The following is an 11,618-nucleotide window of genomic DNA, read 5'->3' as shown; positions in this document are numbered from 1 at the left end:
TAACATTCAAACGGCGCACCAATAACAATTTGAGATTTCTATTGAATTTTTTGGCACGTAACGACCACTCTCTCATGTAATGCCTAAAGATGAGGAGACCCTTGAGGAATCAAGTAAAAATAAATAACAATGCTCAGCACAGTGCCCAATATTTATTTGTGACCATCAAATGTCCTCCTTTCACTTTTGTATGAGTGAACACGCACACCAACCACCCTAACCTAGCAGGGCAGTGCAGCACCGAAACACATCATGCTTACGCACATATCCGCATTTGGCCTAATTACCCAAATCGCCTGACTTTTTTTTTTCTCCCTGGACCTTATTTTGGTGTTGCTGCGGCTTCACAATTAGGCACTGGTCCGTCTAGCCTACACAATTCAGTCCACAGAACAAAGTCATCTCATTGGCAATGTGCAAGCCTGGCACAAGACACTTTTTTGCAACTGATGTGCACGTGTGTTCCATGTTGCAACCAGCCCTGGCAATCCTTAATGGAGTAGTACCTCAAGTGCAAGGTGACTACTCTTAGGCTTGTGTGACTGGCTTGCAAGCATGCATGGAAGACTTAGTAACCACCACCTTATGCGTTAAATGCCACTCTGAACAAATTGTGAGACAGCGTCAGCAAAGACGAAGGAACTAATCTGAAGTTCCCTGCACTGTGCCCACAGTGTATGCAAGCAGCTTTCTCTTTTGTTCCAAGGCAGCTGATTTTTGGCAATTTCAGCCTTTCACTCAATAAAAATTCAGCAGACACACTTAACTGCTTATGTGTGGTGGTGGTGAAAATATAAGAGCCTTCGAGTACACACACGAGCGTGCACACATGTACGCCGCTGGCTGTTCTCGTAGTGGACAAGTAATGCTTTCGCATTAAAACTTGGAACTACTAGCCTGGGTCTTCCATGCAGCCAATCTGCTGTAAAAAGCAACATTAGGCTGGTGTGACCACGACTTAAACAGGGGCTTGCAGCAGTTTACTAGAGCTGCATCCAACGAAGCTCACCATGCAGACTAATATGTGGTTGCCATGGCCTCTAAAAAAATACAAGGTGCCACCAGAGAACTGAGCAGTGACTTATGTCTACTAACTGCTTTGTCTACAATGATGATGCAGCACAAACAGTAGTTATGCCTCCAAAAAATATTGCGCACTAAATGTTCCCCTAGCAGCTTTTTCTAGTCCTGCTATCCTTCCATGGCAGGACGAAGGACGACGTCCACAACACAAGCGCCTGTGCTGTGCACCTCGTTCTTTGTACTTCGTCCTGTTCGCGCTACATGTCATGGATCATCGTTACAGACTCGACTAACTTTCCACCCTTCTGTTATCCTTGTTTACTGCTGAATAAGAAGCAATGACAAAGCATTCAAAACAAAAAGTGCCTGGAAAAATTTATTTACAGCAAGCACTGCCAATATAAAGTGTAGTTACAAAAGCCTTGTCACATGTTTCGACACAAGTCTGCAGCTAGAAAGAGAAACGTCGAGAAATTTGCCTGCAAAGTCCCCCAGCTTGCTCGAACTTGCAATGCAGCTTCTTGCCCATCTTCTCTGGAAATTGTGCGGTTCGAAATTTCTTTTTGGGCATTCCATAAATGGACGCCAGCACTCCATCCATGATTTTCAGTGGGAGGGTCCTCCTCCCTGCAAATCTCAGTGGGAGGTGCCTGGTTCCGCTTCCGTCGCTTTCTTCTGTTTCATGCGCATCAGTTCAGCATCCCTGAAATCGCATGAAGACATCGTCAAACAGGTATCCATATGATGCGCTTCAATGACCAGTACCGTACATGCCAAGAACACGAAACATGGAGCAAGAATGTAACGAATGAAATGTGTAACATTATAACGGAGGCTAGACCTTGAGAATAAAAACTGCAGAGACTGAGAATACACTAATGCTGACTCCACAACATGATTCACTTCCCAAACTGACCACATTAATACTGGTTTGCAAGCCCTTTTTTCAAGCTCAAAATTTTCAACATTTCAAGCCCGTGGTGTAAGTATTCACTGATTTGCCCGTATGGCGCCAAAATAGGACATCAGGGCTGATTGGGTGTAAAATACAAAAGGGACTGCTTTGGTTATTGCAATTCAGAACAAAGAAGTGAATGAAAAATTGCTTATATTGCAGTGTGGAGAACTCTAAAGAAGCTTTTTTTTTACTCTGTAAGTGATAGATGGATCTTGCAGCTGCCTCAAAATACGCCAATCTCTTCCGTTAATCTTGTGTTTTGTATGATTTCTCCTTGCTCTTGGCGCTGACAGGTGTGTGTTCCAGCTGATAGTACATCACATCAACAACACACATGTTCAAAATTTGCATGGCCTTCCTGGAATATAACTGTGGACAAGATGAAGCTTTCCACATATCTGTAATGCCCTCTTCTATACAGCTTCGTGAAGCGTTTCATTAACGCTCAGCGCAGAGCCCAGCACAGTGCTCAGCTTGCGCGATGCACACTGCATCTGGCATGCGCTTGTTTTCAAACTAGCAGTTCACTATGGAAGAATTTATACAATGGAAGATAATCTGCCGCGTCTGGATCTCAACCAAATGCTGTACAGCCGACAAGCCACCTCACCCACAGGCTTATGCGGCGCGGATATCTCTTGGCCAGGGAGGAGAAGCTGTATAAGCACACCCAATAAGCGTTCTCAAGAAAGTCTCCAAACGCGCTGCATTGTTCCCTGCGTCGAGGGTATGCCACACGTGCTGAACACGCGGCGGTGCAAGAGTAGCAGAGTGAATGCCCCGGTCGCTTCTTGTAGCTCACTGCCGATGCTCACAGGATGGAGAGAGCAGCAGAAAAAAGAAATAGAAGTGCAAGGTCAGGCATCCATTTATTTGCACTGCCCCTATGCTCTGGTTGTGGATCGCCAACATCCGCATTTTAGTTTGCAGACTTGATTCTAACATTCACCTTCTACGGTAACAAAAATTTCAGTTTTCATGTTCATCAAAAAGCTAATTTTAAGAACATGTCAGCAGACCAAAAAAATCATCACTATAAGTGCATCTGCAAAAAGACTAGCAGAACTTCCCTCTAGAAAGGTTATCCACGATCACTCAATGGCCACGGCTGGCAACCGTTCAGCTCTGATGGGCGTCAAATTCACACATCAAAAAGGTGCTGCAGTGGAGCCTCTAAGCATTCAATAATATTTGCGACACTGATATGAGCTCGGATAGGCGTTTCACAAAACATTTAAAAATCCGAGTGGAAAAGAAGGAATGGTGAGCGAGATGTAAATCTACAAATTTGCTAAACCTCAGCTTCTTCACCACATGCCTATATTCTGCTGCTGCTGCTTCTTGAAGTGCACAGCGCAATGTAAATGCATGAACAGCGATGCCGAAAGCAACAGGAATCCCGGAGGAACTATCCTATTAAAAATTAATAGTATTTTCGTCCGCTGCTGAGGCGCGACTGGAATAATAGCGTAATGTCAATTGACGCCACCTGGGCCGCAAGGGCTAAGAGGCTATGTGATGCCAGTGTCCATCCCCTTCAGAGAGAACTCATTAAAATTCAAGTGCCCCTTTAGTCTGAGTTGGCTGTGTGACAAGGGCATTGTAGCAATTACATTATGACAAAGGGCAAAATAGAAGCAGCAATAGAATGCTTGCTGACCATAACCCACATAGTTACTACAGGTACAACTTTCATATGATACCTGGAGGGTTGGTCCATTCACAGTTTAGATCTCAAATATGGCAGGTGCAGCTTGTAGCACACAGTGACTTTGCAGCCTCTACAGATGGCCAGGTGTGAAAGCCAGCACTATTCAAACAACCATCTGCCCCATCAGCATCTGCGCATGAACCCCGCTGACAACCCGTAAAATCTTGTGTTTTCGCAGGTAGCAATAGGTTGCATGTCTGATCAGCTGCCAGATTGGCAAGTTAATGGGAGGATCTGTAGCAAGGCTAAAATGGAGACAAGAAGCTTCACCATTCACCACTGGCAAGAAACACCATTAAGAGGATGCTGTGCATGGTTTTGCTCATTTGACTTTACTGTTCCTAGCACATGCCACAACGTTTGCCTCCCAGAGGCAGCAACAGAGATTGAGGTGCACGCTTATCTCAACATATCTAAGACAAGCATCTCTAAGTCGAGGAATCCAATGACTCCGAGACATTTCCTTTAATTGTTTGAGGAAAAAGTCAACTTTTTTATTTTTAGTCATATTGTATTGTAATGGGCCCCCGAACTGATCAATCAATTTTGTTCACTGCAGTGAGCACTGCCAGCCGGGTACCTTATAGAGCCCCAGTGGTGAGACTACAAATGAAATCGACTTCATACTATGCGCTCAACCTGGCATCGTTCAGGATGTGGCTGTCCTCTTAAAGGTGCGTTGTAGCAACCACAGAATGGTAAGGCCTCGAATTAGCTTAGACTTAAAGGGAACGGAAGATTTGGTTTAGGGGGTTTAACGTCCCAAAACGACTCGGGCTATGAGAGATGCCGTAGTGAAGGGCTCCGGAAATTTCAACCACCTGGATTTCTTTAACGTGTACTGACATCGCACAGTATACTGGCCTCTACAATTTCACCTCAATCGAAATTCGAACCACGGCAGGGATCGAATCAGTGTCTTTCGGGTCAGCAGCCGAGCGCCATAACCATTGAGCCACCGTGGCATGCTGGGGAACGGAAGAAGCTAGTGAAGAGGAAGTCCATTAACGAGCTAGCGGTAAGAGGAAAAATAGAAGAATTCAGGATATCGCCGCAGAACAGATATTCGGCCTTAACTGAGGAAGACATCTTAATGTTCATACAATGAACGATAATCTGACAGCTATCATTACGGGGTGCGTAGTAGAAGGCGGAAGGTCGGCTCGACACGACATCGGCAAGCTATCTCAGGAGATGAAAGATCTGATTAAGAAACGTCAAAGCATGAGGGCGCCTAACCCTACAGACAGAATAGAACTAGCAGAGCTATCGAAGTTAATAAATAAGCGCAAGGCAGCCGACATAAGGAAGTTTAATCTGGAGAGAATCGAGCACGCTCTAAAGAACAGAGGTAGCTTAAAAGTGGTGAAGAGGAACCTAGACATAGGTAAAAACCAGATGTATGTGTTAAGAGGCAAGGAGGGCAATGTCATAAGCAATACAGTAGCCAATGTAATCAGAATGTTAATGATAGAGACAGTAGCACAGCAATGAGTCATCCCACCAGTAACGAAAGAGGAAGTAAAGAAAGCATTAGGAGCAATGCAAGGGGGGAAAGCAGCTGATGAGGATCGGGTAACAGCAAATCTGTTAATGGAAGGGAGACTGTGCTAGAAAAACTAGCCACCTTGTATATGCAGTGCCTTATGACCTTGACCGTACCAGAGGCTTGGAAGAACGCGAACGAAATATAAAATTCAGAAGAAAGGAGATGCCAAGGACTTGAAAAATTACAAACTGATCAGCTTGCTGTCCATTGCCTACAAGGTATTTACTAAGGTAATCGCTAATACTATCAGGGCAACCTTAGACTTTAATCAACCAAATAATCACACAGGCTTTCGTAAAGGATATCCCACAATAGATCATATTCACACTATCAATCAGGTGATAGAGAAATGCGCAGAATATAACTAACCCCTATACAGAGTGTCCCAGTTAACTTTAGCCAAGGTTTAAAAATATGCCGCGGCACACTAAGACGACGCAACCAAGTGCAAGTTGCTGGCGGTTGCATGGAGCAATTCATACTATTTTTTGTACTGTGCTTAATTGCACAATTATTTGAGATTAATTAACCAACTTCGCAAGCAACCAAGATGGGCGAAAAGTCCAATGAGAGTAGTAGTAAAAGACTTTTATTCGACCATAATTTATAGGCCGAGCATGTCGACCGCCTGGGCGACCAGAAGCCGCTGTTCTTCTTCCCCTTCAGCGCCAAGCCAGTCGAGCCAGGTGGTGATGGATAGAAAGGGTGGGGGGAAGGAACCCGACTGCTGAGCAGCCGGGCAATAGAAGAGGCAATGGGCCAGGTCCGCATAGATACAGGGGCAGTTGGGACAGGAAGGGTCCGATCGATAGCGATAGAGGAAGAGGCGGGACGGGGTGATAACTGCATTCATCTGAATGTGCCGAAGAAGGCGAGACTCCGGCACCGTGAGTGATGGATGAGGGGGAGGGTAAAGGCATTTGTCGAGGCGGAGCTCAAGGTAGACCTCTTTTATGGTGCGGCGAAGGGTGAGTCTCCCACCGTCCTCCGAGGGCTTGGGCCAGGGGATCAACGGTGCCCGGAAAAGTGTGTCGCGGGCGAGCTGATGGGCCAGCTCATTGCCGTCAATCCCTGAATGCCCAGGGACCCAGCGGAGGAAAACGATGGAAGGCTGCAGTGCGGAGACCGCTCGTTCAACCTCCTGTTGGAAAGAAGGGGTCAGGGTGCGTTTCTGTATGTGGTGTATAGCGGCTTGTGAGTCCGAATAGACTGTGTACTCTTGGAGAGAGGGAAGGAGGGCAAATGACTGGAGGGCATGCGCAATGGCGAGGACCTCGAGGGACAATGCGTCTGGAGGGTGTAGATACGGCCCGCTGGTGTGGGTTTCAGGAGCAGGGAGGTGTGGATGGTACAGGGCGTAGCCGCAGGAACCTCGAGGAGCCACGAAGGAGGCATCGTGTGTAAGCTACACCCTGGGTATCAAAGAGAGGGGAATGGTGCTGTGCGGCCGCATGACGACGTCCGGCGTGCAGGACGGGGGACATGTTGGTCGGGAGGGGAAGGATACGAAGATTGGGAGCGGGGCTGGGAATAGGAGAGGTAAACGGGGAAATTGGAATGGGCGAGATACCCACTTGAGTCAATAACCACTGACCCTGACGGGTAAGGAAAAGCCGGGCAAGCTGCGAGTCACGATGGAGACTGAGAAGAGAACGAAGAGGATGGAAGAGGCCTGTGGCAAAGAGCTTAGTGGTAGAGGTAGTGATAGGGAGGTTGAGAGCTGCCTTGTAGAGGCCCACAATGGAAAGTTGTAGAACGTTCCGCGAAACATCCAAATGAACAGTTTCTAAATGTCCACCTATTACGTATCGGCTTTTTTCGCTCTCTTCGTTCCTTGCGAAGTTGGTTACTTAATCTCGACTAATTATGCAATTAAGCACAACACAAAAAATAGTGTGAGTTGCTCTATACAATAGCCAGCAACATGCATTTGGTCGAGCCGTCTTAGAGTGCCGCGGCATATTTAAAAACCCTGGCTAAAGTTAGCTGGGACACACTGTATATAGCCTTCATTGATTACGAGAAAGCATTTGACTCGGTGGAAACCTCAGCAGTCAAGCAGGCATTGCGGAATCAGTGTGTAGATGAACCTTGCCGGGACCCTCTGTACATATATAACCTTCACTGATTACGAGAAAGCGTTCGACTCACTGGAAACCTCAGCAGTCATACAGGCATTGCGGAATAAGGGTGTAGATGAACCTTATGTCAAAATATTGGAAGATACACCAGGAACTGCACAGCTACCAGTGTCACCCATAAAGTCAGCAAAAAAATTCCAATAAGGAAGGGCATCAGGCAAGGAGACAATCTCGCCAATGCTATTCACCAACTTTTTACAGGAGGTATTCTGAGGCCTTAATTGGGAACAGTTGGGGATAAGAGTTAAAGGGGCTCTGAAACGCCTTCCGAGGAGAGCACATCAGTGCACTGTGTTGCCATGAAAACCAGAGCCAAATAATACTCTTCTACACGCAGCAGACGACCCACAATCACGCGTCAAAGTTGGCGAGCCATTCCTGACGACTTGTTCATGCTCGCACCCTCTTCCATCACGAACAGATGCATCTGCGTAGGTAAGGTGAGAGGCGGCCATTGGTTAGATTCTTTCAGACATCAGGCAGCTACGGCGGCCGCGGCCAATAAGCAGATTAGCTCCGGTGGGTCGGGAAGCTCCCCTCCCAAAGAGAGGGGGGGGGGAAAGGAGCGCCTATCTTCCCGCGTGCAAAAAGTGACGAGAGGAGAGGGAAAGACGCGAAGACGCTGAAATTCAAATTTTAACTACAGATAACTCAGCGTCTGCAATGCGCATTTAAAAAATTCTTGCTGGACACTATTCGTGAAGCGGCGTGCTTCAATATCCCAGGTATGCCGTAACTTTATTAGAGCCCCATTCGCAGCTCCTTTAATGGAGAGTACCTAAATAATCTGAAATTCGCTGATGACATTGCCTTGCTGAATCACTCAGGAGATGAACTGCAAATCATGATCACTGAATTAGACAGATAGAGCAGAACGGTGGGTCTAAAAATTAACATGCAGAAAACCAAAGTGATGTTCAACAGTCTAACAAGGGAACAGCCGTTCACAATTGGCAGCGACGTGCTGGAAGTGGTAAAGGAATACATCTACTCAGGGCAGGTAGTGACAGCTGATCCAGATCATGAGCGAGAAATAACTAGAAGGATAAGAATGGGGTGGAGCGCATATGGAAGTTCTCTCGATCATGAATGGCAGTTTATTAATATCCCTCAAGAGAAAAGTGTACAACAGCTGTATCTTACCGGTACTCACCTACGGGGCAGATATGTGGAGCCTAACGAAATGGGTTCTGCTTAAAGACAACACAGTGGGCCATGGAAAGAAAAATGATAGGTGTAATGTTAAGTGACCGGAAGCGGGCAGAGTGGGTGAAGGAACAAACACGTGTTAATGACATCATAGTCTAAATCAAGAGGAAGAAATAGGTTTGGGCAGGGCATGTAATAAGAAGGCAATATAACCGCTGGTCCTTAAGGGTGACGGAGTGGATTCCAAGAAAAGGCAAGGGTAGCAGTGGGTGGCAGAAAGTTAGGTGTGTAGTAGTAAGTGGTTTTCATTAAAATAATAATAAAAAGGAAGGAAAAGGTTTTTGCTAGCCCCAACACCTGCCATCCATAACTGAAGCACATGAGCTGGGGCAGCGTAAATAAAGGATAGCAGGCAGAATGGAGAAATGAAATGAAAGAGGTGAGGGGACAGGAAGAGAGGATAGGGGGAGAGGTTAAGTGGGTGGATGAGATCGGGAAGTTTGTGGTGGGTTCAGCTGGCCAAGGACAGGACCCTAACTGAAGAGACATGGGAGAGGCCTTTGCCCTGCAGTGAGTGTAGTCAGGCTAATGATCATAATGATGTAAGCAAAAAAACCTGCACTAAGCACCAGTGCCTGAGAAGTATGCCAGGATATCGCAGACAAAAATCAGATCTCAAAGAACGCAATTCATATGTAAATTTAGTTACAAAAGGAAAAAACAATAAGTGACACTTAAAAACTAAACAAGGAACGGCTGAGTTTTGGATGCTGTGGGATGTCAGTGCACGTTGAAGACCCCAGGTGGTCGAAATTATTTGGGAGCCCTCCACTACGGGACCTCTTTCACTGCCTCTCCTTCATCCCTTCCCTTACAACATGGTTAGGGGTCCACCAAGATGCCAGACAGATACTGTCTTTCAAATGTATCAAAGCAGTATTTGAACAGAGTTCCACACTAGCAGTGTACCGCCCCTATTAACAGAGATGGCAAGGTCACCTGGAATGCAAGCTTGGAAGTTGTGAACACCTTCGAACATGCTGATCACTTGCCCATTCCAGCCACACATATTCAAGAAGAATGTGCTTTCACTAATGACTTTCAACACGACCTCGCCGTGTGATGCCCAGCGACATGACCAGCTCTGCAGAACCACAGCCATTGTTTCTTTCATGAGTGACAAGTCGTTCCAAAAATGTCTTTATGGAAGGGATGTTTTCCAACTTATTCTCAAGCATTCCCTTAAGATATCCTCAAGGCTCATCACCACTGCTTGCCTTATGCTGCACATGTGCATTACCACACCGGTTAACAAAGATGGCTGTCAAGAGATGATACTTAAGTTATGCTGAAAATGTGCTCGTGAGCTATCAGCTGTTTCAAGTGAATTCATACAAAATATTTGCAAAATCGAAAACAGTGAAGAAAAATACAAACAGAATCACATCTTTTATTTTACCTAGAGGGCATGCAGTAAGTGAAGTCAAATCAACACCGCACCTACCATACCAAGCAACTGTGCAGCACACAGGTGGACACATTGCCTACTACAGCGCATTTTACCCTTCTCTGCTTAATAACTCACTGCCCTGCAACATTGCTCCAACTAGTCCCTTAAAACGCCCTCCATTATCTGTAATTGGTTCTGCAAGAGTGAATTTCGGGACTGCTGGCCTCTAGTGGGCAGCTTACAAACAAGCGGGCCAACATTGACTGTCAAACCTCTTGGATGGAAGAATGTGTAGACCTCAATGATACAACGGTCCCTGGTAGCACAAAACAAGTCTTTCTACTTTAGGTGCAGTTAGCTTTCCTGTAGTGAACAGTCGCAATCACTAGTGGCCGGACGCACAACGAACCAAACCATCGCTCAGATATTCAGGCTGGTGCATTGTCCACAGTAAACTCGACACCACGACTTAAAAGGCGCGCTCAAAAGGGGCCACGTGACTGCTGATTCAATGGAGCGCCGTGCGATCTTTACTCAAGAAATGATGAAAGCTCAGCCTACTCGCCACGATGTGTGCGAGAATAAATTAAGCTCTGAGTGCATCTAACCTACCACTAAAAACCGGCGCAAAAGGCACCGCCTTCGCCAGCACCATGGGAGTGGCATGACCAAGTTTTGGCTGTTACCTGTGACGCCGCTCTTCAAGGCTTAGACCTTTGTTGCCGTTTTTATCGTTCGCGCCTTTCTTTTTAGCAATTTCCTGCTGTTTCTTGGCGTTCTTGGCGCGGGCCAGTTCACGTTGGTTTCCACCTGCGAAAAGCGGTACAGCGTCTTGTAAATAACATGAATAGCTTCTGCGGTGATGCCAGGCAGCAAATACAAGTGAACAGCAGCATTTTAGAAGCGGCGCGACTGACCCCGTTCATACACACACGCTTGCGCTTCTCTGCCCTGCCGAACCCACGCGCACGAGCACAAGTTTTCGCCCACCTAGAAAACAAACAGCGCTACGGCGTAGTCATGACTTTTTTTAGAAACCATAGGATGTCACGAACAGGAAGCAAATTCCAGATGAGAGAGAGTTGCTTTTTTACGTGACACGCAAATGAGAACGGAGAAAATTTTCGCTTAGGCCTAGGTCCTGGAACAGCGAACTTACGTGTCATAGTGGTGCTTTCCGAGAGCGGTGATGTGCGATACAAGGAGAACCTCCAGCGGAGAACTCCTCTCGCTGTGAAACGGCCAAGTGAAGTTCGGTTGGGGTGTTCTCACCAGGACAGAAAACTACGACCGCAGTCGTACAACGTAGCGACGACGCGCCAGCAATGCCAAGCGAACGCCGTATCGTTGCCCCGTTGCCACCACAGCTTCTCGTGGAGACGGCACGAGACAGTGGCGCTGGCCGCGGCAGCGATGGAAGATGTCGGCGCTTCCTGACGGCCGAATGCAAGTTGATTTACTGCCTGCTGTTGCTGAAAATAAAATTCATCATCATAATCAGCCTGACTAGCAAAGACCTCTCCCATCTCTCTCCAATTAACTCTGTCCATTGCCAGCTGCGCCCATCGCATGCCCGCAAACTTCTTAATCTCTACCCCTGCTACCCTTGCCTTCCCTTGTAATCCACTCCGTTGAAA

The 11,618-nt window shown here is 46.8% G+C and overlaps 1 protein-coding gene across 1 annotated transcript; it reads right to left on the bottom strand.

The window, feature by feature from the left end:
* Nucleotides 1-1,372: 1,372 nt before the first annotated feature.
* On the bottom strand, nucleotides 1,373-11,350 carry LOC144125631 (modifier of protein aggregation 4). The gene is made up of 3 exons (XM_077659197.1): nucleotides 11,141-11,350; nucleotides 10,668-10,791; nucleotides 1,373-1,726 (listed from the first exon to the last, which is right to left on the bottom strand). Exons 1-3 carry the CDS (start codon nucleotides 11,145-11,147, stop codon nucleotides 1,660-1,662), a joined length of 198 nt encoding a protein of 65 aa, XP_077515323.1. The 5' UTR covers nucleotides 11,148-11,350; the 3' UTR covers nucleotides 1,373-1,659.
* Between the last annotated feature and the right edge of the window lie 268 nt (nucleotides 11,351-11,618).

Source organism: Amblyomma americanum, chromosome 3 (assembly GCF_052857255.1).
Source record: "Amblyomma americanum isolate KBUSLIRL-KWMA chromosome 3, ASM5285725v1, whole genome shotgun sequence".
NCBI lineage: Eukaryota > Metazoa > Arthropoda > Arachnida > Ixodida > Ixodidae > Amblyomma > Amblyomma americanum.
The sequence above is the reverse complement of the archived record's forward strand: the minus strand, read 5'-3'. Positions and strand labels throughout refer to the sequence as shown.